The sequence below is a fragment of the Oncorhynchus clarkii genome, chromosome 23 (assembly GCF_045791955.1).
Source record: "Oncorhynchus clarkii lewisi isolate Uvic-CL-2024 chromosome 23, UVic_Ocla_1.0, whole genome shotgun sequence".
Lineage (NCBI taxonomy): Eukaryota > Metazoa > Chordata > Actinopteri > Salmoniformes > Salmonidae > Oncorhynchus > Oncorhynchus clarkii.
The window spans coordinates 43,647,907-43,674,320 of record NC_092169.1 but is presented as its reverse complement, the minus strand read 5'-3'; the positions used below and the strand labels follow the sequence as shown (position 1 = coordinate 43,674,320).

Here is a 26,414-nt window from a genome sequence, read left to right as displayed (position 1 = left end):
CTGAGTCAATGGGGCATCTGTCATTGTTTCGATAACCCACTGTGATCTAGAGCTCTAAACCGAGTAAAATCCCAAAGATCAAACTAGCAAAAATTACAGACCAACCCATTGTTAAAACGGCTGTGCAATTGCATTAAAATTATATGAAAGGAATTCCATTCTCAAAGGAACATTCACATTTTTGTAATCAGCCTGCAGTAGTTTGACAGAACAAGAACGTAAACTACCTTCTTTCCTTGGTGTTGTCATTCCTATATGGCTATAAGGTTGCGGTCCTTGATAAGGGAAGGGCTTTCCAACCGGGATCCTGTTTGCAGTTAAAGTTTGCTATGCCATGAGGGTGTCTTACAAATCACAGGCTCTCCATATACGGCTCTGGCACCGTGGCTTGGAATCAGGACAACAGTCCCATACATGGAGAGCCCTGCAGCTCACTTCGAAACCGGGGAGCCCTGTAACCTGCCTTCGAAGTCTCCCCTGTCACCCCGAAGAACCTAATATGGATGACGGCTGGGTAAATGTCCAATGGAATACGTAGACAATCCCAATGCTGGGTAAGGGAAATAGGCCGAACGCGGTGAGTATATAAGGTTGGAAGTGCCACTGTAGTTCGATCCAGCAGCAGTTGTTTTCCGTGTTCTGAGCTTCATTTGAGACAGACAAGGTAAGAACCTGGAATCAACACAAACCTCAAAGACTGGATCTACTATTTATGGATTAATTTCAATGGAAATACTCTTATTTGTTTTTATTTTACATCTGCGGGACCAATTAATATTACACAAGATACTGATAGTGATGTCACAGGCTCTTCACCTGAAGAAATTACTAATGGAATTGTATAGGCTACAACATGGGGAAGGGTAGAAAAGCGATAAAATATAAATTTTCCTTTCTATCAGATTATTTGGTAAACCCTTGTTTGTAGAAGCCTAATAGACTTGCCTACCTTTATTTTGTGTTGTGAAATAAATTGGAGGAGTTTCATGGAGTTGAGAAAAAATAATTGCAGAGATCATTACACTCATTGAACAAATTAGTGTAGGCCTATAACATGGGTATACAATAAGGAGAACATGTCCAGTAGGCAATTCAGCGGGCGACAACATCAATGGGTGAATCTCTCGGGCTAGAAGATCGAGGGTTCGAGATCTTCTCCCTGCTTGTTTCAAACGACAGTCAAACGACAGTGCAGGTGCTTGACCGGTGAGCGCGTTCCTGTAAAACGAAGAGTCGCAAACTAGCGCGAGGACGCGCTCTTTGAAAGGAGGGAGTAGTGTAACGACCCTGGGTTTATAAGCGCGGATATCGACTTTGTCGCTTGAGCATGCTTTCGCGGCACAGTCGATAGTGCGCTGGACTTCGGTCTAGAAGGTCGAGGGTTCGAGACCTGCTCCCTGCCTGTTTCATTACAATAATATCGACAAAGTAGCATGAGTAAATGTTATGGTTATCTAAACAAGTCCTGTGTGTTAGCTGTCATTTGTGGCTACAATACATAATAAGTTGGACATACAGTTTCGGTGTGCATCCTGCTCTATCTTGTTCTGTGATGTGTTACAAAGCTCCGACGTGCGTGCGCCAAGCAGAAAAATTAACATACATCTTTACTTGAATTATTAAGAACCCAAGATGTGTGACGACGACGAGACTACTGCTCTTGTGTGCGACAACGGCTCCGGCCTTGTGAAGGCTGGCTTCGCCGGTGATGACGCACCCAGGGCTGTCTTCCCTTCCATCGTTGGTCGCCCTCGTCACCAGGTAAGATCTGCTCTCCAATGATGTTTGCAACAGGCCCATATTATGCATTTCCCCCCCAGTAAATCCTGTATTGTCCATCTTTGCGTTCACACTTAATGTTTTGACTGGGAATAGCCTACGTCCCCATATAAACCAACGAGTCTCCTCTTTCCTCCAGGGTGTCATGGTCGGTATGGGTCAGAAGGACTCCTACGTAGGAGATGAAGCTCAGAGCAAGAGAGGTATCCTCACTCTGAAGTACCCCATCGAGCACGGTATCATTACTAACTGGGACGATATGGAGAAGATCTGGCACCACACCTTTTACAACGAGCTGCGTGTGGCCCCCGAGGAGCACCCCACCCTGCTCACTGAGGCCCCCCTGAACCCCAAGGCTAACCGTGAAAAGATGACCCAGATCATGTTTGAGACCTTCAACGTCCCCGCCATGTATGTTGCCATCCAGGCTGTGCTGTCCCTGTACGCCTCCGGTCGTACCACTGGTAAGGAATGCAGAGTTTACGCATCTAAATAATTAACTTGAAACAACATATCGGCTCCGTGTAGCCAACCATGTCTCTTTATTATGAGTTCATTCAGATGAATATTGACGTTTTGGTTTATGTTCAAGGTATTGTGCTGGACTCCGGTGATGGTGTGACCCACAACGTGCCCATCTATGAGGGTTATGCCCTTCCCCACGCCATCATGCGTCTGGATCTGGCTGGTCGCGATCTGACTGACTACCTCATGAAGATCCTCACTGAGCGTGGCTACTCCTTCGTCACAACTGGTGAGATTTCGTTTGCCTTGTTTTACTTACCATGAGAATGCCATGTGTAATCTGTCAAATGAGAAAAGACGCACAAGACGTTCACATTTGGCTGTGCGTAATTGCAATAATTTGTTCCATTTTCTGAGCAAAAATACTTCTTCATTACAGCCGAGCGTGAGATCGTGCGTGACATCAAGGAGAAGCTGTGCTATGTGGCTCTTGACTTCGAGAACGAGATGGCCACTGCCGCTTCCTCCTCCTCCCTGGAGAAGAGCTACGAGCTTCCCGATGGTCAGGTCATCACCATCGGTAACGAGCGTTTCCGTTGCCCAGAGACCCTCTTCCAGCCTTCCTTTATTGGTACGTAATCATCGTATAACGGGTAGGGGTAATATGCTATGCCTGCTATGTTGGTCGAATTAAAGAGATTATGTTTCTAATATGATATGATCTGAACAGGTATGGAGTCTGCCGGTATTCACGAGACCGCCTATAACAGCATCATGAAGTGCGACATTGACATTCGTAAGGACCTGTACGCCAACAACGTGCTGTCTGGCGGTACCACCATGTACCCTGGTATTGCTGACCGTATGCAGAAGGAGATCACTGCCCTGGCCCCCAGCACCATGAAAATCAAGGTAATTATATAATCGACAACCCAATGACAATATTCTGACATTTAAAATAACTTTTTGGAAAAATAAAATAGATCTCAACAATACAATATTAATATGTCATGTCTTTTAAAACTAATACTCAACTTCATTCTCTATAGATCATCGCCCCCCCTGAGCGTAAATACTCCGTCTGGATCGGTGGCTCCATCCTGGCTTCCCTGTCCACTTTCCAGGCCATGTGGATCACCAAGCAGGAATACGACGAGGCAGGCCCCAGCATTGTCCACCGCAAGTGCTTCTAAACCTATCATCGTCTCCAGTGTCTGCTTTCTCTGGATCGCGAAGAGAAACAACATGTTGTTACTGGACTTTTTTTGCCACGCTTTTATTTTGTAACCATGTTACCTGGGGAGAAAATCTGCAAATGTCAACCAACATCAACAAGAACGAAACATGCCATGTTATTATTCAACATGTGAACGTGAATGTACATAAATACTAAGTTATTAAAGTCCATTATTTGGTATTTTCATACATTTCTGTTTTGTAATGAACAGCCTATGTTAGAAAAGACATACCATGATCATCATGCAATGAACCAATAGGCTTGACTACTCGTGCACATGCACAGGTAGACTGCATGGCAAATTTAGGATTTTCATTCTGAATGCAATGGCACTGTGAGATAATAGGCTATTGGAGATACCAAGGTCAACCACATTAATTGTTATCAAATTTCACACATTCGGACGTTTACGCACGCGATAAAACTTCATGCAAACTGACTTGCGTGGAGTCTTAAGACTCTTGATTTGGCTTGGAGAGAGTGAAAGGTGACTCTCGGCTATTCCTTCGATTGAATGTGCTATGCTTGCTCCTTCCCGGGTACTTTAAACTTCGCAGCAACACAGATTTGACACTAATCTCATATTCCAAGGACATATTCTTAATTTAGAATACATTGGCAAATAATTGAACACAGTTTTAGAGCAAATCTTTCACACATTTCAAACTCTTCAAAGCGCCCGCCCCATCCATCCTTTTGAAAAGACAGGTAGGCCTATCCACGATTTTGACCAAACATTGCTCTAGCTATCTAGCACACTGATTGCAGGTTACTAATCAGTTGCTCATATTAGGGCTGGAGCAAAACCCTGCGCACCAGCACTCCAGGAGTAGAGCTACTCAGCGCATTCTGCAGACATACATTTTAGCCACAACATCCCTGTATTCTAGGCAACATTTACCACCTATTTAAAAGCATCTGATCAGACTCATGTTATACCATGTTTCATTTGGTCTGTACATTCTCACCCTATTCTCATATATTCGGCCACCTGTTGGGAGGAAATGGCATTCTAAATGGATCTCAACTCCGGGCGGGGCTTAGACGTAGCAAGCCTATGATTACAGCACTCGAAACACCATCTGTTGTGTTTTGCTTCCGTGAAATCCGAGCCAGTAACTCTATATGCTGTAAGTATAATACATTAGAATGTTCAAACCTACGATTTGCAATACAGTTTCAGACATTCTATAGTTCTGTGCAGAATTAAATCGCATAGGCTACAGCGTGCATAATCTAGTTATCTTGCACATTTTGCATTCGTTGCAGTGTAAGCTACATTACCTACATTATATAGTCGTTTTATTGTCCTATTTAGTGTATTCTGACAATAGAATATGGAGATTGATATGCTATTATCAGCTTAATTTTCCAATAATAATCATGTCATACCAGTTTAATAATGAATTACATAGTGAATGCAATGCAATAACGATTACATTACAACACGCTTTATGGCTAATTTGCTAGAGTTTCAAATAAGAATTAATGATAAAAAACAACCATTTCTCTACACTGAAAATATTATGGCATAAAATCTAGAAGAGTCGTTTGAAGAACGTCCTCTGAATGACGACGTTTTTTAAGAGGGCGGCGCATTAACGGGTGTGTCAACTTTGCATCACACAGCTGTTCAGCCATTGGCGTCTTCTCTCTAGGATTCGGACTACACCCCCTATGTTTTGGTTTAAATGTCTGGCGCGGGATGAGTAGGCTAGGCATAGTCTGGTATTGCTCGCTACTATGTAACAGTTTTACATTGTAACAAGGCAGGAATTAATTCAAACACATTTTCTTTTTGATAAGGGTCTAACAAACGGAAATTAAGAATGGTTACAAAGAGGATCCGAACGGAGTATATGAAGAGATTCAAGGACCCGGAATGGGAAACCTACGCCAAGTGTTATGATGAGATGATAAAGTACAGACTGACGAGAAGGCTTTTGGAACAAACTCATAATCCGTGGTTTTGGAACAATGACAGTGACTCGGAATCCAGCAGGTCCACTCCTCAAAAGAATAAAGTTGAGCCATTGGTCCTAAAAGAAGATTCACAACGAGAATGTGCGAGAAAGATTCCACCTAAAGAACCATTGGAACAGAAGATCCCCATTTCAGAAGAACTGCAAGAAGTTGCTTCTCCGGAGACCTCGCCACCCATTGGTAAACATGTTTAAGGTCAATGTTTACAGTTTTATTATCAACTATTTAAATGTTTGTTTCATTATTCATATATCCTCAGTAATTTTCTTACAATGTCTTGCACAATTTCACCTATATATTTGAGATGTTTATGCAGATGAAAATGAGCTGTTAGCTAAATCTAGTAGCTAACAGCTACCAAAGACTCGTGTTTTTGTTGTACATGGTCTCTGCCTGGTCAAATAATGTTAAAATAAAATAAATAAATAATGAAACAATAGGACTCTCATACTGATAAGTTAACATGGTAAGATAAAACATATTTATATCACACTGTTAACTGTTTCTTCCTACAACACTTGCACATATTAAAAACCAAGGTACAGTGCCTTGCGAAAGTATTCGGCCCCCTTGAACTTTGCGACCTTTTGCCACATTTCAGGCTTCAAACATAAAGATATAAAACTGTATTTTTTTGTGAAGAATCAACAACAAGTGGGACACAATCATGAAGTGGAACGACATTTATTGGATATTTCAAACTTTTTTAACAAATCAAAAACTGAAAAATTGGGCGTGCAAAATGTTTCAGTTTTTCAGTTTTTGATTTGTTAAAAAAGTTTGAAATATCCAATTAATGTCGTTCCACTTCATGATTGTGTCCCACTTGTTGTTGATTCTTCACAAAAAAATACAGTTTTATATCTTTATGTTTGAAGCCTGAAATGTGGCAAAAGGTCGCAAAGTTCAAGGGGGCCGAATACTTTCGCAAGGCACTGTATACTAAAACAATTATTGAACTCATGAGTATTCCTCATCCCTTCCTAGATGTACAGGGTGCTGTGGACGTAGGCTGTGGAGAGACAGAGGAAGAGAAGCTGGGACAAGGATTAATTGCCCCTGAGTCAGGGAAGAAGCCAGAGGCCCAAACTAAAACCAAACAGTCCAGAAAGCCTCCCAGGGCATGGAGCCAGCTACGGAAGCCCAAAGAGACTGACAAGAAAAAGAGGCACCCATTTGCCCTGTATGGAGGGGGTGATAAGCCAGCTGAGATGGCTAGGAAGAAGACTCACAATGTGGGTCCAGCTGCATCAACCAAGGAGGTGATTACTCACAGCTAATGCAAATTCCAAAACGTCTGTCAAGTGTTTAAGTGTAGTAGGTCAATGGGGTGGTTTGTCAGACCCAGATTAAGCCTAGTCCAGACCTAAAAGGAATGTTCAATGGAGAATCTCCGGTAACTGGCCCATAGTATTCCTTTACTTCATTTCACTAACTCTTGTGGTCCTCAGATCCACCAGTCTGCATTACGGGCCAAAACCAGACGGGAGGTTGAGAAGCAGGTGCAGAAAGTGGACAGGTGGAGAGTGCGGTCTGCAGAGCTGGAGAAAGTGACCATAACCAAACCTGACTTTGACCCCTGGATGACAGAGTACATGCGCTGCTTTTCTGCCAGGTCCTGATAGATATAGAGTGCAATACTTTTGATTAACATAGGACGGGGAATATGGTATTTGATATCAAATCAAAAACATAAAGAATTATTTTGTTTCCAAAGTTTGCATTCACCATGCTTTTCTCACAGCTTTTAAAACTTTTTAATGTTCATACAGTACAGTCGTGGCCAAAAGTTTTGAGAATGACACAAATATTAATTTTCAAAGTCTGCTGCCTCAGTTTGTATGATGGCAATTTGCATATACTCCAGAATGTTATGAAGAGAGATCAGATGAATTGCAATGAATTGCAATGTCCCTCTTTGCCATGCAAATGAACGGAATCCCCAGAAAACATGTCCACTGCATTTCAGCCCTGCCACAAAAGGACCAGCTAACATCATGTCAGTGATTCTCTCATTAACACAGGTGTGAGTTTTGACGAGGACAAGGCTGGAGATGACTCTGTCATGCTGATTGAGTTCGAATAACAGACTGGAAGCTTCAAAAGGAGGGTGGTGCTTGGAATCATTGTTCTTCCTCTGTCAATCATGGTTACCTGCAAGGAAACACGTGCCATCATCATTGTTTTGCACAAAAAGGGCTTCACAGGCCATTTATCAACCATTTATCGAATCATCAAGGAGAGCTGTTCAATTGTTGTGAAGAAGGTTTCAGTGCGCCCAAGAAAGTCCAACAATCTCCAGGACCGTGGGGCACCACCAGTACAGAGGTTGCTCAGGAATGGCAGCAGGCAGGTGTGAGTGCAACTGCACACACAGTGAGGCGAAGACTTTTGGAGGATAGCCTGGTGTCAAGAAGGGCAGCAAAGAAGCCACTTCTCCCCAGGAAAAACATCAGGGACAGACTGATATTCTGCAAAAGTTACAGGGATTGGACTGCTGAGGACTGGGGTAAAGTAATTTTCTCTGTTGAATCCCCTTTCCGATTGTTTGGGGCATCCGGAAAAAAGCTTGTCCGGAGAAGACAAGGTGAGCGCTCCCATCAGTTCTGTGTCATGCCAACAGTAAAGCATCCTGAGACCATTCATGTGGGGTTGCTTCTCAGCCTGTCCCTGATGTTTTTCCTGGAGAGAAGTGGCTTCTTTGCTGCTCTTCTTGACACAAGGCCATCCTCCAAAAGTGGGCTCACTCAATTTTGCCTAAGAACACAGCCATGAATAAAGAATAGTACCAACACATCCTCCGAGAGCAACTTCTCCCAACCATCCAGGAACAGTTTGGTGACGCACAATTCCTTTTCCAGCATGATGGAGTACCTTGCCATAAGGCAACAGTGATAACTAAGTGGCTCGGGAAACAAAACATCAATATTTTGGGTCCATGGCCAGGAAACTCCCCAGACCTTAATCCCATTGAGAACTTGTGGTCAATCCTCAAGAGGCGGGTGGACAAACAAAACCCCACAAATTCTGACAAGCTTCAAGCATTGATTATGCAAGAATGGGCTGCCATCAGTCAGGATGTGGCCCAGAAGTTAATTGACAGCATGCCAGGGCGGATTGCAGAGGTCTTGAAAAACAAGGGTCAACACTGCAAATATTGACTCTTTGCATCAACTTCATGTAATTGTCAATAAAAGCCCTTTACACTTATGAAATGCTTGTAGTAACATATTAACACATTACAAAATATCTAAAGGCACTGAAGCAGCAAACTTTGTGAAAATTTATATTTGTGTCACTCTCAACTTTTGGCCACGACTGTACACACCTACTCCTTCCAGGGTTTTTCTTTATCTTTACTATTTTCTACATTGTAGAATAATAGTGAAGACTTCAAAACTGAAATAACACACATGGAATCATGTAGTAACCAAAAAAGTGTAAAACAAATCCAAATATCTTTTATATTTGAGATTCTTCAAAGTAGTCACCCGTTGCCTTGACAGCTTTGCATTCTCTCAACCAGCTTCATGAGGGAGTTACCTGGAAGGCATTTAAATTAACAGGTGTACCTTCTTAAAAGGTCATTTGTGTAATTTCCTTCCTTCTTAAGGTGTTTGAGCCAATCAGTTGTGTTGTGACTAGGTAGGATTGGTATACAGAAGATAGCCCTATTTGATAAAAGACCAAGTCCATATTATGTCAAGAACAGCTCAAATAAGCAAAGAGAAACGGCAGTCCATCATTACTTTAACACGTGAAGGTCAGTCAATGGTTTCTTCAAGTGCAATTGCAAAAACCATCAAGCGCTATGATGAAACTGGCTCACGAGGACTGCCACAGGATAGGAAGACCCAGAATTACCTCTGCTGCAGAGGATAATTTCATTAGAGTTACCAGCCTCAGAAATTGCAACCCAAATAAATGCTTCCCAGAATTCAAGTAAGACATCAACATCATGTGGTCAGAGGAGAATGCGTGAATCAGGCCTACATGGTCAATTTGCTGCAAAGAAACCACTACTAAAGGACACCAATAAGAAGAGACTTGTTTTGGCCAAGAAACACGAGCAATGGACATTAGACTGGTGGAAATCTGTCCTTTGGTCTGAGTCCAAATTTGAGATTTTTGGTTCCAATCGCTGTGTCTTTGTGAGACACAGTGTAGGTGAATGGATGATTTCCGCATGTGTGGTTCCCACCGTGAAGAATGGAGGAGGAGGTGTGATGGTGCTTTGCTGGTGACACTGCCAGTGATTTATTTAGAATTCAAGGCACACTTAACCAGCATGGCTACCACAGCATTCTGCAGCAATACGCCATCCCATGTGGTGTTGGCTTCGTGGGACTATCATTTGTTTTTCAACAGGACAATGACCCAACACACCTCCAGGCTGTGTAAGGGCTATTTGACCAGGAAGGAGAGTGATGTAATGCTGCATCAGATGACCTGGCCTCCACAATGACCTGACTTCAACCCAATTGAGATGGTTTGGGATGGGTTGGACCGCAGAGTTATGGAAAAGCTGCCAACAAGTGCTCAGCATATGTGGGAACTCCTTCAAGATGGTTGGAAAGCATTCCAGGTGAAGCTGGTTGAAAGAATGCGTTGATGACAGCTTTGCACACTCTTGGCAAATGGTGGCAACTTTGAAGAATCTGAAATATAAAATATATTTTTATTTGTTTAAAACATTTTGGGTTACTACATGATTCCATATGTGTTATTTCATAGTTTTGATGTCTTTGCTATTATTCTAGAATGTAGAAAATAATAAAAATAAAGAAAAACCCTTGAATGAGTAGATGTGTCCAAACTTTTGACTGGTACTGTATATTCCTTAGTCCCTATAAAGTATTGCATCCAAATCATGCATTAACTTAACTCAAGTTTTACAACGGTCATGCACAAAATCCTCTGAATGATGGAATTGTTTATCTTGCAGTAACAATGTGCAGTAAATAGTCCACTGTTTGTGAAAACCCAATATCACCGTCCAAAGGTATTTATACACAGAATGACACTCGATAGTCCTGGTCTCAGCTTATTGCACCGCCAGGCCCCATCCCCCAGCCAAGGGTTACTCTCAGGAGGCATTAGGCTTAGGCGATATATTGGGGTATTTTGAAATACAGACAGTATGATTTTCAAAACCATTTAGCAGAGGGCACGTGCTACGCTACTGCTTATAACTAACTAAAAGTTAACTAACGTGCCAAATAAATTATTTCCAGCTCAGGACTCCAGCTATGCATTTGGTTTGCTGACCTGCAAGATCACTCTTATTGGTTACAACTGAAACAATCAATTCCCTCCTGTATCAAGATCCCTGCTGCCTAAATTAGCTTTTTGCCTTCTTTGTTAAGTTTGGAAAGAAATAGCGCTCCTTGTGTGCACTGCAAGTAATACCGTATACCCCAGTATGGTACAGGAACCGTGTGAAAGTATGAAAATCTGGACACAGCATAGATGTCATTGATAAACCTCTCCCAAAAGTGACCTCAATAGCACATTGACCTCAGTGACAATGTTCTGTACATACTGTAGATAATGAAGGTCAAAATTTAGTTTATGTGGATGTTCTCATGGTCAAATCTATTTTTTGGGGTGGTTCAGTATTATGTTATGGTCTTCTGTTGTCATATATTTATTTTATTTGTCAGTATTATGTTTTAACACCACAGGTTTTATTGTAAAAGACCATAAGACAACGTTTAGAACTAATTTGGATTAAATAATGTGCAATAAATAGATGCAATAATTTGTAAATAACTAATATTATGTTTCAAATAGCTACAACAGGGTCAATGCTTTCGATTACAGTGATCATAACCACAGGATGCATGAAATGTAATAATCTACCAGCACCGGATAACAATTGATTCACTGATATGTGTGAGTAAGCTGCAGTACACAAAATGTCCATGTTGTGAAGTATAGAACAATAACAATTTACTGCAGCCATTATGGAGGTCTTGATTTACTCAAAGCTTTGGGAAATCTTCCTGTCAGTATAATGACCTGTCGGTGCTGAAGTGAATATGTTTATGTGAGGCTACATTATTTGGAATAAAGCCAGTAGGACTAGTGAGTCTAGATCACAGACAACCTGTAAGGAGGGAGCTCATGTCCAGCTCCAACAGATTCAAAATCTCACCACTATTTTCTTGTTTAAGTGTTATTTTGTATGTTCAAACTTAAATGTTTACGCTTTTACACATTTATTAGTACTGATACTGAGATCAGATTGCATTTTGATATTGTGTGCTATGCTTAAAATAATGAATAAACTACTTTTTTTTACTGAAATGTGTGACTTGGAAAACATCCACCAGAAAATATTTATTACAGTAATGAGATTGAAAGGCATATTTCACCTGGATACTCAACAATTCGTCAGCACAACCACAAATATGCCTCAAATTATATCTAATGTTGGAATGTCAATTAACAAAAATATGAACAATGCCATCCATTACTATGCTCATGTGTTACATTAAGGGGACAAGAGGGGAGGTGGGGAGAGGACATACCATCATGTAGTAGTGATGGGCATTTTCTGTACTGTAACTGTCAGTGCATTCTCTCATGATGAACGTCATCATCTTCAAAAAACTGTAGTAGATCGGTCCTACCCTGGGGGGGGGGGTCAGTGGATTTACTGTCAGTCATCTCAACTCAATGGTGGCATTGCAGGTTGTCATTTCTGCAGTCACGTCGAGCCTGGAGAAGTGTTACATGTCTCGGGAACCATATTAATATATTGCGATCTTGCTCCAGCAAACGGTCAATCTAAGCAGAGGAATGACATTCTGGAGACTGCCATTTCTAACAGGGAACTGAAAAGTCCCGATCTGCAATGGGAAAAAGGTCATTGAATGAAATGACTGGCGTCAATATTAACTTTGGTGCAAGGTGTCAAAAGGTAAGTAGATCACCGTGCATTAGCTTCCTGTCTGTGAGCCAGCTTATCCACCTATTTAATAACAAAACCTGCACAACTCCATAACTATATGATTACACAGATATTACTAATTAGACTGTTACTATAGTTTTATTAAATCAAATAAAATTTTATTGGTCACATACACATGGTTAGCAGATGTTAATGCGAGTGTAGTGAAATGCTTGTGCTTCTAGTTCCGACCATACAGTAATACCTAACAAGTAATTATAACAATTTCACAACAACTACCTTATACACACACAAGTGTAAAGGAATGAATAAGAATATATGGATGAGCGATGGCCGAACGGCATAGGCAAGATGCAGTAGATGGTGTAGAGTACAGTATATACATATGAGATGAGTAATGTAGGGTATGTAAACATTATATTAAGTGGTATTGTTTAAAGTGGCTAGTGATACATGTATTACATAAATATGGCAAGATGCAGTAGATGGTGTAGAGTACAGTATATACATATGAGATGAGTAATGTAGGGTATGTAAACATTATATAAAGTGGTATTGTTTAAAGTGGCTAGTGATACATGTATTACATCCAATTTTTCCATTATTAAAATGGCTGGAGTTGAGTCAGTATGTTGGCAGCAGCCACTCAATGCTAGTGATGGCTGTTTAACAGTCTACTGGCCTTGAGATAGAAGCTGTTTTTCAGTTCCTCGGTCCCAGCTTTGATGCACCTGTACTGACCTCGCCTACTGGATGATAGCGGGGTGAACAGGCAATGGCTCGGGTGGTTGTTGTCCTTGATGATCTACACAGGTAGACTTACTATAACATTCTACCTGTAATTAATTACTATTACTAGTAAGTGTTATTACACAGGTAGAATGTTACTATAGTATTTGGTGTTTTTGCACAGCTAGAATATTACTATAGTAATTAGTGTTATTACACAGGTAGAATATAACTATAGGAAGTGTTATTACACAGGTAGAATATTACTACAGTAATTAGTGTTATTACACAGTTAGAATATTACTATAGGAAGTGTTATTATACAGGTAGAATATTACTACAGTAATTAGTGTTATTACACAGGTAGAATATTGCTATAGGAAGTGTTATTATACAGGTAGAATTTTACTATAGGAAGTGTTATTATACAGGTAGAATATTACTATAGTAATTAGTGTTACACAGGTAGACTTACTATAGTAATTACAGTTTTATTACAGGTAGAACATCAACTTCATTTTTAGTGTTACCAAGTATTCGAAATGGATATTACAGACACACGTAATAAAGTAAGAGGAATCACCTTGTCACACAATTTTGTTATACTTTATTTTAAAAAAAGAGTAGCTATATTATTGAGAATAAATTTTTTAAAGTATGAGTCATAACAATTAGGGAAAACAACTAATAATATCAACACAAAGAACATGACAAACGGGTCAATGGAACGGCAGGCGTGAGACAGTGCCGACTGACAATTCTCACCGTAACATGACAAACAGGTCGACGAAACCAGCAGGCATGAGACAGTGCTGATTGATAATTCTCACTGTTACATGACAAACAACAGGTCGATGAAACCAGCAGGCATGAGACAGTGCTGATTGATAATTCTCACTGTAACATGACAAACAGGTCGATGAAACCAGCAGGCATGAGACAGTGCTGATTGATAATTCTCACTGTAACATGACAAACAACAGGTCGATGAAACCAGCAGGCATGAGACAGTGCTGATTGATAATTCTCACTGTAACATGACAAACAGGTCGATGAAACCAGCAGGCATGAGACAGTGCTGATTGATAATTCTCACTGTAACATGACAAACAGGTCGATGAAACCAGCAGGCATGAGACAGTGCTGATTGATAATTCTCACTGTAACATGACAAACAGGTCGATGAAACCAGCAGGCATGAGACAGTGCTGATTGATAATTCTCACTGTAACATGACAAACAGGTCGATGAAACCAGCAGGCATGAGACAGTGCTGATTGATAATTCTCACTGTAACATGACAAACAATAGGTTGATGAAACCAGCAGGCATGAGACAGTGCTGATTGATAATTCTCACTGTAACATGACAAACAGGTCGATGAAACCAGCAGGCATGAGACAGTGCTGATTGATAATTCTCACTGTAACATGACAAACAGCTCGATGAAACCAGCAGGCATGAGACAGTGCTGATTGATAATTCTCACTGTAACATGACAAACAGGTCGATGAAACCAGCAGGCATGAGACAGTGCTGATTGATAATTCTCACTGTAACATGACAAACAGGTCGATGAAACCAGCAGGCATGAGACAGTGCTGATTGATAATTCTCACTGTAACATGACAAACAGGTCGATGAAACCAGCAGGCATGAGACAGTGCTGATTGATAATTCTCACTGTAACATGACAAACAACAGGTCGATGAAACCAGCAGGCATGAGACAGTGCTGATTGATAATTCTCACTGTAACATGACAAACAGGTCGATGAAACCAGCAGGCATGAGACAGTGCTGATTGATAATTCTCACTGTAACATGACAAACAGGTCGATGAAACCAGCAGGCATGAGACAGTGCTGATTGATAATTCTCACTGTAACATGACAAACAACAGGTCGATGAAACCAGCAGGCATGAGACAGTGCTGATTGATAATTCTCACTGTAACATGACAAACAACAGGTCGATGAAACAAGCAGGCATGAGACAGTGCTGATTGATAATTCTCACCGTAACATGACAAAGGAAAATGTGATGTCATAATCGATAGATTATTCTTCAGCTAATAATGAAATACTGTGATATTCAGTCCATAAAACATGCTTTGAGGTACTTAAATGATATATTCTTTATACAGATAGTACTGTACATAATGCAAGATGCTGTGGGTAGGGATAGGGCAGCAGTACAGGGGTGTAAGTAAAATTCCAGGGCCCGTTTAGCGTCTCTGATTAAGTGTGCTGATCGAGGATCAGGTCCCCTTGTCCATGTTGTCTTATTCATTATGATCTAAGAGGAAAAATAAATAACATCAGCACTCCGACTTAGAGACGCATTACGAATACGGCCTAGATGATTGAAGGGCTTGGTCCACTCTTAGAGGAGATTGGAACAGGGGCATCTCTGCCTGTGTCTGAGGGGTCCAGGAACAAGCTCAGCATTCCAGATTGGGGCCAAAAATCCGGGACTCTCTATGGACCACTGATGGAACATCCGGAAGTTGGGAAGTTAGAAAAAGGTCAGGGAAGAGTTGCTCCGCCACGATGTATCATGTTCCCTACATCTGTCATCTGAGTCTTCACCAACCTGCCTGGAAACAAGGACAGAGAGCTTTGAATCCAATACACACCCAGGCACACAGGTGAGTAGGGATCTTGTAGCCCCTTTATTAGACCCTTTAGCGGATACACATCTGTGTCAATGTGCAATTAACAGAGTTACAACTGCGGGCTGGCAATACTTGGCAGTTACTCAACTCTACGCTCTGTAATTAACAAGCTAATTGATGATTCCTGTCTGCAGACATTGTACCCCTCTATTTATGCCTGGCATTTTTTGTGAAATACTACAACACCCAAATAAGGCACTTCAGAGACCCTTTACCCAACAGTAGTCAGGAGAATCCCGGGTTAAATATATATCTGCCCAGAGGGAACACTGTATCGACCCCAGTTGTGTGGAGCCGCATACAGACAGCTTCTTAGTAGGGAGGCTCGTCATTCTCATGACCTTTACCCTCCCCTCTACCAAAAGAGGTGGAGTCGGTTTGGATGGCTATGGTTCTGTATCACCGACACATTAGCCACTTGGGAGCTGTAGGACCGAAATAAATAGATGGCTCCTCCCTCTGTGAGATACCTAAAAACAGCCCCCTGGCCTCAATCCAACCCCCCCCCCCCCATTACCACAGGAGGAGACACAGTACCATAAAGAGGCTCTAGACTTAGGGAGTTACATTTGGGATACAGACTTACACTTAGCCCTGAAGTAGTTTCAGAGATCGCCTTGGAGCAACAGAAAATAAAACATTGCAAACTATTCAGGGTAACCATTTGGGAAGAACATGTATCAGCATTCTGGCGATGTTTTATTTTATTTGAGTTCTGATCCCCATTTTAATGTACGGACAGATATAGAGAGGGGTTCATGAAGTAGTTAAGGGCTCGAACCCGTCTCCGAGGGGGCATGTGATGTTCTTGAATTAACAGATGAAACTGACAACAATAATGGAGATCAAACTAGCAGTCTTTCAGCATTTGGTGAATTATGGACAAATCTTTAAAGCTCATGGATTTGCATCTCAAAATGCCCCATGCAATGAAACAGCCTCAACTGTGAAATGGAGAAGACTTTTGAATGGCCTCTTATATAACATGTGAAAAGCAACATCTACGATTACAACTTTATCTGTGCCTGCTATTTTGAGAGGCGGCAGTTTGGATGTCACTAAACTGAGCTATTAATTGAGTTACTAGTGTGATAACGCCAGGACAAGTCCCAGACCAGAATCCTTTGCAGTAGGCAGCAGTCTCTCACCTTGGATCTGGGCACACTGAGCTTGTTCACTAACAGCCACATTCCTGGGCGCTCTCGGCCTGTCCCCTGCGAGGGGAGCGCAGCTGTCGCAGCGCCGCGTCTCCGTACTGGATCCCTGATCCCATCCGCTCCGGGTCCAACTCTCCTGGAAGAGAAGAGACAGAGAGAGATTCAAAGAGAGAGAGAGAGAAAGAGAAAGGAAGGTTGAAATAAATTCCCTGAGCTGAAACAGTTCAGCTGGTAAACTATGCTTTCATTGCTGTTGGTTAAGGTGAGAAGACACGGATAGCCGAGAGATACCCGACTCTATCTTGTTGAGAATTTTCCTAGCACACTGCACAAAGGCCTCCTCCACGTTCTCCCCTGTCAGAGCACTGGTCTCCAGAAACATCAGCTCTGAAACAGACAAGACAGCGGGACACAATATTAACATTGACTATCCTTGATGGATATGAAACCCAGGGCTCTATTCAAAAAGTAAAGCTGAAGTGATACAGAATGCACAATGGATTCAAATCAAATCAAATGTTATTTGTCATGTGCTCCAAATACAGTGAAATGCTTACTTATAAGCCCTTAACCAAAAATGCAGTTTTAAGAAAAATAAGTGTTAAGTAAAAACTAGATGAGTAAAAAAATAAAAAATGTAAGTAACAACTAATTAAAGAGCAGCAGTAAATCAACAATAGCAAGGCTATATACAGGGGATACGGGTATAGAGCCAATGTGCGGGGGCACCGGTTTGTCGAGGTAATATGTACATGCAGGCAGAGTTAAAGTGACTCTACCTGGAACGGACATAAGCAGTGTTTACCATGAATACAGTCACTGATAATGCCTTTAAATTTTAATCACGCTGCAACACTGAACTTCTGTGATACGGATTGAATAGAGCCCTAAATCAGCATTTAGCTGTGGAGGACATGAAACTGCCAAGGTTCTGTGTGCACTAGTTCACACAGTGATGTCCTACAGTGACCTCTAGTGGGGCATGGAAAACACTCAAATTATGGTAATCGCTTCACCTTGGTGTCTGTGGAATTCCAAGATGTTCAGGTCTACAGCAGTGTCTAGAGGGTAGGAGCTACTTTTTGGGGTGATACGTAACAAGCGTTATAGAGTAGGAGTGCTGATCTAGGATCAGCTTAGCTTTCTTGAACACAATGAATAAAATGACAGAGAAGACCTGCTCCTAAATCAGCACTCCCAGTCAGACGCTTGATATATACAGCCGTTGGATTTCAGTGTTAAGAGGGATCATCATTCATACTAAAACGCACCATTTTCCTGAGCAAAGCGAGACGCCTCCAGGAAGGTGACCTCCCTGTCTGCATCCAAGTCCTTCTTGTTACCACACAGGATGATGACAATGTTTTGGCTGGCCAGCATCCTGGCGTCTGTCAGCCAGTTGGTCAGGGCGTTGTAAGTTTCCCGGCTGAGGACGATGAGGTCAGATAGATAAAATAGATTGAGAGGACGAGAGCAGTGAAGACACAGATGAGATGGTTCTGTTTAAATGAATCAAATTTGACTTTAGAAAGGTTAGAGCAGTGTTTTCCAAAAAAAGATGACAGGAGTGAATGTGCTAACAATGAGTCATATATCTAAACTCAACAAAAAAAATAAACGTCCCTTTTTCAGGACCCGATCTTTCAAAGATAATTCGTAAAAATCCAAATAACTTCACAGATCTTCATTGTAAAGGGTTTAAACACTGTTTCCAATGCTTGAACCATTAACAATTAATGACCTGTGGAACGGTCATTAAGACACTAACAGCTTACAGACGGTAGGCAATTATCACAGTTATGAAAACTTAGGACACTAAAGAGGCCTTTCTACTGACTCTGAAAAACACCAGAAGAAAGATGCCCAGGGTCCCTGCTCATCTGCGTGAACGTGCCTTAGGCATGCTGCAACAACGTCACCTATGGGCACAAACCCACCGTCGCTGGACCAGACAGGACTGGCAAAAAGTGCTCTTCACTGACGAGTCGAGATTGTCTCACCAGGGGTGTTGGTCGAATTCGTGTTTATTGTTGAAGGAATGAGCGTTACACCGAGGCCTGTACTCTGGAGCGGGATTGAGTTGGAAATGGAGGGTCCGTCATGTTCTGGGGCGGTGTGACACAGCATCATCAGACTGAGCTTGTTGTCATTGCAGGCTAATCTCAACGCTGTGCTTTACAGGGAAGACATCCTCCTCCCTCATGTGGTACCCTTCCTGCAGGCTCATCCTGACATGACCCTTCAGCATGACAATGCCACCAGCCATACTGCTCGTTCTGTGCGGGATTTCCTGCAAGACAGAAATGTCAGTGTTCTGCCATGGCCAGCGAAGAGCCCGGATCTCAATCCCATTGAGCACGTCTGGAACCTGTTCGATCGGAAGGTGAGGACTTGGGCCATTTCCCCCTAGAAAAGTCTGGGAACTTGTAGGTGCCTTGATAGAAGAGTGGGGTAACATCTCACAGCAAGAACTGACAAATCGGGTGCAGTCCACGAGGATGAGATGCACTGCAGTACTTAATGCAGCTGGTGGCACACCAGATACTGACTGTTACTTTTGATTTTGACCCCCCCTTTGTTCAGGGACACATTATTCAATTTCTGTTTGTCACATGTCTGTGGAACTTGTTCAGTTTATGTCTCAGTTGTTGAATCTTGTTATGTTCATACAAATATTTACACGGAAAGTTTGCTGAAAATAAACGCAGTTGACAGTGAGAGGATGTTTATTTTTTTGCTGAATTTAGGTCCCCTAGAGTCGTGCTCATGTACTAAATTCAATATTTGTGAGTCATGCTTATGTACTAAATTCAATATGTCTTTTTAGAAACATGTGTTGTTTAATCACAAAGATGGATGACAGCTCCAAAACAGTATACTCCTTGAAGGTAACCCATAATAAAGCATGTATTATTTCTCCTCTTACCTGGTGATGTCATACACAAGCAGCGCTCCTGCAGCGCCTCTGTAGTAACTCCGCGTCACAGATCTGGGAGAGAATAGCAATTGTAACATCACTTTGAAATACATCATTGTACCAACTGGGACATTTTACACATCAGAACTGCATTTATTAAATTGACATTATCTATCTCCTACTCCAAATTTCGCTAGCTATACATAACAGCATTTAGTGCATCAGGTGCCATCCAAGTCACAAAAGAAAATCCTACATGGTGCTCAGTAGTAGTGCTTCAGAATTTTAGCTGCACTCCACATTAGTAACTCCCCGACATCAGCATTTTAGCAGCGCTAAAATAAATAATGGCCATATCGGCCATTATTTATTCCCTTACTGTTCTAAGGATCTGGCACCAGTTCTCTAATGGTCAGCTGGAGATGAAACGGTCCAATCTGGTTTGAATAAAATGTCTGTTGCCCTTCCACAGTATGAGTAGGTATGTGAAATGCTGTCTTGTATCATACCTGAATCTCTCTTGTCCTGCAGTGTCCCAGATTTGGAGTTTGACATATTTGTTCCCCACGTTGATTATCTTTGAGCCAAACTCCACTCCAATGGTGTGATTCGAATCGTCTTTGACTGTGATTTAAATTAAATTGTTTCATGTTAATAATAGCACAACACATAATTTGATCACAACATATTTATTGATTCAAAGCTCTTTTAACCTTAAAGTGTAGCTTGTACCTAAAATACATGTTAAAGCTAGCTAGATAGGAAGAACATGTCAGTAGAATCCAGGCATTGGACAGGACTTACATCTCTTCTCAATAAACTGGTGAAGAAGACATGATTTTCCAGTTCCGGCATTCCCAATCACCAGGAATTTGAACAGGAAGTCTAGAAGAGGGAAAACAAACTTCATTTTTCATATTCATTGTAATCATTAGATCATGCATATTCATTAGGCTAGTTGGATAGCTAGCTAGTTAACATGTGTACACAAACAACGCATTTGCAATAACAATCATCCAGCAGCACAGCACCTGGCTTAATCAGCTTGCTACAACTTACGTTAGCTGAAGTAACGCATTCTTTTTGCTTCATGTATAGCTAGCTACTTTTTCGCCGACATTTAACGTTAGTTAATTAACGTTAGCTACTGTCGCTCTCTGAAATGTAGAGGATTGTCTAGATAAGAAACCAATTAGCTAATGATGACATTTGACAGAGATGCAAGCTATCTAGCTAAAGCTATAGCCCCATCAACGAGTAAACAGGAAACCCTAACGTTAGCTAGCTAGCATAGGCTATTTGTTTTGATAGAGACATAGCCATGACGTTACACCTGCTCCATCGTCGCCTCTGGATATCTATTGTAATGCGACCTTACTGTACTAGTGAAGATTTCCTACCGTATGTCTCAGACATGGCCAGGGTTGTGTTTTGTTATCTAGTTAAAATAGTTATGTCCACTTGTTTTTCTTGAGGCAAAGCAGCTTCGAAATAAAAATAATAATTGAAGGAAAATCCCTAATGATATCCGTGAATCCTACTGGATTTTCACTCTCACTTCCCGTAGAACGCTTTTTCAAAATAAAAGTAGCATCAATCAACATAAAAATATCTATATATTATAGCAACTAGTTATGTTGAAAGACATTTAACTTAATGTATTACTATTTTAGAGGAATCGGATTAGGCTACTTTTGTATTACTTCTATTTCTAACACCCAGATTATATTTTAAACTGGAATAGGTACATTTTATTCAGAAAATGCGTGTGCTTTATTCAACTATTACTATTGGTTTTAGATGTATTGTCTAGCTAGACATGTTGTTCGCATTTTGTCTTGATTAGAGCTAGCCTGGTCTCAGATCTGCTATCATTGTCAAGCCACACATGTTTGGCATGACAATGAGTGACAAAGCATCGGTATGATGGCATAAACAGACTGGCTTTCAACAGCCACAATCTTAAATCTAGTTGGTCTGGATCTAGGGCTGGAGGCCAAGTATGTTGGTCTATATACTGATATACTAAAGACAAGTTAGATGTCTAGTTGGTATGATTGGTTTGATTTAGTTGGCCTAGACCTAAATATATAATGAACTTAGATATTTAGCTTGTCTAGTCTCGGGTCTATGTTATAGTTAGATGTCTAGTTCAGCCTATCTATAATAAAGGATAGCTATTAAGATTGATCAGTACACAAAGAACCTGCTGCTTGCAGCTTCTCATAAGAAGAGAAGCTTGGTGGTAAACATGTTATACTGTAGAACAGGTTGTTTGCGGTCTAATATACCACGGCTGTTAGCCAATCAGCATTCAGGGCTCGGTGCCACACAGTTAATACTGCAGAACAGGTTGTTTGTTTATAGGTCATTTTCTTGTATGCTTTGCCCTATTCCTACAGAGTAAAGAACATGTACATTGAAGGTGAAATGCAAAGGCAATTACATAAATATTACTTCACAAGTTAATGGTTCATGTATGATTGAATCAGATTGTACATGAGCTTCTGTATAGACCTAGGCACAATGTTTGCCTCAGAATAAAATTGATATTGTTATTCGCCTACCTCCTTTTGCACACAATGTACATAGACTCTCTTTTTTTCTACTGTGTTATTGACTTGTTAATTGTTTACTCCATGTGTAACTCTGTGTTGTCTGTTCACACTGCTATGCTTTATCTTGGCCAGGTCGCAGTTGCAAATGAGAACTTGTTCTCAACTAGCCTACCTGGTTAAATAAAGGTGAAATAAAAAATAAAGAAATTGTCTACAAAATAAAAACAAGTAGGCTGCCAATACGATGCAGAAAACTATAGTAAACCATTTACAGATAATATATGCAAAGAATACATATAAGTAGGAGAAGTTCAGTCTTCAGTGGTATATATAGCCTATAGTGGTACAGTTGAAGTCGGAAGTTACCATACACTAAGTTGACTGTGCCTTCAAACAGCTTCTAAAAATCCAGAAAATGATTTCATGGCTTTAGAAGCTTCTGATAGGCTAATTGACATAATTTGAGTCAAATGGAGGTGTACCTGTGGATGTATTTCAAGGCCTATCTTCAAACTCAGTGCCTCTTTGCTTGACATCATTGGGAAATTAAAAGAAATAAGCCAAGACCTCAGCTAAAAAAAAATTATAGACCTCCACAAGCCTGGTTCATCCTTGGGAGCAATTTCCAAACGCCTGAAGGTACCACATTCATCTGTACAAACAATAGTACGCACGTATAAACACCATGGGACCAAGTAGACATCATACCGCTCAGGAAGGAGACGCGTTCAGCACCTTGTGAAGATGCTGAAGGAAACGGGTACAAAAGTATCTGTATCCATAGTTAAACGAGTGCTATATCGACATAGCCTGAAAGACCGCTCAGCAAGAAAGAAGCCACTGCTCCAAAACCGCCATACAAAAGCCAGACTACGGTTTGCAACTGCACATGGAGACAAAGAGCGTACTTTTTTGAGAAATGTCCTCTGGTCTGATGAAACAAAAATAGAACTGTTTGGCCATAATGACCATTGTTATGTTTGGAGGAAAAGGGGGGGGGGGGGGGCTTGCAACCCGAAGAACACCAGCCCAACTGTGAAGCACGGGGATGGCAGCATCATGTTGTGGGGGTGCTTTGCTACAGGAGGGTCTGGTGCACTTCACAAAATAGATGGCATCATGAGGCCGGAACATTATGTGTATATATTGAAGCAACATCACAAGACATCAGTCAGGAAGTTAAAGCTGGGTCGCAAATGGTTCTTCCAAATGGACAATGACCCCAAGCATACTTCCAAAGTCGTGGCAAAATGGCTTAAGGACATCAAAGTCAAGGTATTGGAGTGGCCATCACAAAGCCCTGACCTCAAGCCAATAGAAACATTTTGGGCAGAACTGAAAACGCGTGTGCGAGTAAGGAGGCCTGCAAACCTGACTCAGTTACATCAGCTCTGTCAGGAGGAATGGGCCAAAATTCACCCAACTTATTGTTGAAGCTTGTGGAAGGCTACCCAAAATGTTTGACCCCAGTTAAACAATTTAAAGGCAATGCTAACAAATATTAAGTGAGTGTATGTACATTTCTGACCACTGGGAATGTGATGAAAGAAATAAAAGCTGAAATAAAAACTTTGTTCAGGCGCCATGCAGGTATTAACCCTGCCGAAAGGAAAATATTAGGATAGAGCACCACTACCAGACACACACACACACACACATCAGCAGAAGAGACTGCCTAGACTGTAGTCTGTTTACCAGATAGCCAGTAGAGAGAAAAGACACATCACAGCACAGGGGTAACCCCACCAATAATACTTCATACAATAATAATGGCAAAGCAATTTAATGGAAACTTCATAGAAATAATTGACAAGAACGAACCCAGTAAACAACAATTGAGGATTTGCAATAATCTGTATTACCTCCCAGTGGAGTGCAGAGAGGGTATGAATGGGTGTGTTGTGGGTGTTCATAGACAAAACAAAGGCCTTAAAGTGTCCAAAATCTCCTCGGCCACATGTCAATACATTTCAAATAACAACACACAATAAACTTGCAAGCAACCTCCCTTTAACTAAAATGTTAACCCAAATACTTCTGGCAGGGCAATAATAGTCCAGCGACACTGAACATCAAAGGGAAGCGCATTGAAGAATAAATAAAGTCTGCTGTAGTGATGGGTAGTTCGCGAAGCATATCAGAAGAGCCTAATCTATTTATAAAAAAATTAACAAATTAAGATATTAATAATCAAAATATTTAAATTAATAGAATTAACTATTTCAAAGAACAAAAAATAAATGTAATAATATAGGCCTAAATGCTCAAGCGCACACATTCGTTCTGACTGTCTGCTCAGAACAACAGCCTCACCTATTGTCCCTGTCAATCAGACACGCAGTGTCAACCAATGAACCAAAGATATGTGAGGTGAGGGAGGGCCGAGCCTTCTCACTCACAGTCACACTTAGCAGCTGAGGAGAGAGAGAAAGGACAGCTGTGAAAACAACAGCAGGAAAATGAGTCGGAAGCACTGTAGCACTTGGATGCATTTTAATAATGTAGACAATGTTAGAGCACAGTGTAGAATTTGCCAAAACAAAATCTCATATAAAGCCTGTTCTACGCACAACCTACACCGGCATATGCGAACTGTGCACCCAACTGTGAAGCTAGCTGTAGCGGAGCTTCGAAAAACTAGCAGGCCTGCTAGTGATACTGGTGGAGCCAGCACCTCCACACGTGGAGATGTATCCACTCAGTCAAGTAGGCCTACTCTACGACCCACAGCAACACAGTCTTCTATGGACCAGTTTATGCCAATGTCTATGTCTGTAGCAAAACAAGGCCAAATTGATATTGCATTGGCTAAAATGATTGCCACCGATTTCCAGACATTTTCGATCATGGAGGAGAGAGGTTTTAGAAATTATAGCAATAGTCTAAATCCAGTGTACACAATTCCAAGCAGGAAAACCCTTTCAAAATCACTTATTTCACAACAATACGAGAGTACACAGGCTTCAGTGCGGGAAAGAGTCCAAAAAGCTACTGCAGTTTGCCTTACCACTGACTGCTGGACATCAAGGGTAACCACTTCTTACATGTCAGTTACATGTCACTTCATTGAAGATTTTTCGATGTCTAGCGATCTTCTGGACTTCTTTGAGTTCAGCGACAGACACACCTCAGAGAACTTGGCAGAGGAACTGTTGAGAGTGGCCAGAGAATGGCAAGTAGATGGAAAAGTGGTCTGTTGTGTTAGCAACAAAGCAGTTACCATAACCATAGCCATGAAAATGTTTAAATGGACCCATCATCCATGTCTTTCCCACACAATCAACCTGATTGTAAGAAATACTCTGAAGGTGATGAAGCCCACTGTGGACAAAGTGAAAGCAGCTGTGGAATACTTCCACAGGAGCACAGTAAGTGCTGAAAAACTAAAGTCTACACAACGACAGATGGGGGTGCCTGAGCTGAGGCCTAAACAAGACTGCACTACAAGGTGGAATTCAACATTTTATATGTTGAAGTGGTTTATTGAGTAAAAGGATGCCATCATCTCTACCCTGACAATTGTCAATACAGCTGGTGATGCTCTAACCCAAGAGGAATGGGAGGTGGTAGAGGAGGTGTGCTGAGTCCTGGAACCCTTTGAGCAGGTCACTGTGGAGATCAGTGGAGAGAAGTGAGTAAGCAGTTATTACTACATCATTACTTAATCCAGTATTATATATTGTTACGTTCCCCAGTTTCTGTGCTGTTTTGGGTTTGAATGTGTTTGTGTGTGTGTGTTTCAGGGTGGCTTCCTGGATTCCAAGCAGCTGATTGGTCGGCCCCGTTGCAGATTGGCGCTCTGACCCCGCCCTCTCGTCAGGGGATACAGCTGTCTGCAATTACCAACTCCTTCTGCAGCTTGAAAAGCCAGTGTTCCATTGTTAGGAGAGCTTCTTTGTATGTGCTGTGCCGGTTGTTGGTCTGGTAAATTTGCTGAAAAGTATTTTGTAGCCGGTCCAGCAGAGGTATGTGTTTGCTATAGTACCTAGTGTTTTTG

General features: G+C 41.4%; 3 protein-coding genes across 4 annotated transcripts; 2 read left to right on the top strand and 1 right to left on the bottom strand.

Moving 5' to 3' along the window:
- The first annotated feature begins 315 nt into the window (after positions 1-315).
- Positions 316-3,667, top strand: LOC139381381 (actin, alpha skeletal muscle 2-like). Its single transcript, XM_071124864.1, has 7 exons — positions 316-664; positions 1,625-1,761; positions 1,919-2,243; positions 2,372-2,533; positions 2,684-2,875; positions 2,975-3,156; positions 3,294-3,667. Exons 2-7 carry the CDS (start codon positions 1,633-1,635, stop codon positions 3,435-3,437), a joined length of 1,134 nt encoding a protein of 377 aa, XP_070980965.1. The 5' UTR covers positions 316-664; positions 1,625-1,632; the 3' UTR covers positions 3,438-3,667.
- A 236-nt stretch (positions 3,668-3,903) lies between these two features.
- Positions 3,904-7,858, top strand: LOC139381382 (centriole, cilia and spindle-associated protein b). Of its 2 annotated transcripts, XM_071124865.1 has the most exons (4): positions 3,904-4,611; positions 5,288-5,644; positions 6,452-6,726; positions 6,916-7,858. In XM_071124865.1, exons 1-4 carry the CDS (start codon positions 4,422-4,424, stop codon positions 7,084-7,086), a joined length of 993 nt encoding a protein of 330 aa, XP_070980966.1. In that variant the 5' UTR covers positions 3,904-4,421; the 3' UTR covers positions 7,087-7,858. The 2 variants fall into 2 exon arrangements, with proteins under 2 accessions (XP_070980966.1, XP_070980967.1); XM_071124866.1 differs by lacking the exon at positions 3,904-4,611 and having other exon boundaries at positions 5,209-5,644.
- A 5,835-nt stretch (positions 7,859-13,693) lies between these two features.
- On the bottom strand, positions 13,694-21,429 carry LOC139381688 (ras-related protein Rab-4A-like). The gene is made up of 8 exons (XM_071125388.1): positions 21,260-21,429; positions 20,664-20,744; positions 20,369-20,483; positions 19,869-19,931; positions 18,214-18,368; positions 17,234-17,329; positions 16,934-17,078; positions 13,694-15,707 (listed from the first exon to the last, which is right to left on the bottom strand). Exons 1-7 carry the CDS (start codon positions 21,273-21,275, stop codon positions 16,963-16,965), a joined length of 642 nt encoding a protein of 213 aa, XP_070981489.1. The 5' UTR covers positions 21,276-21,429; the 3' UTR covers positions 13,694-15,707; positions 16,934-16,962.
- Positions 21,430-26,414: the final 4,985 nt, after the last annotated feature.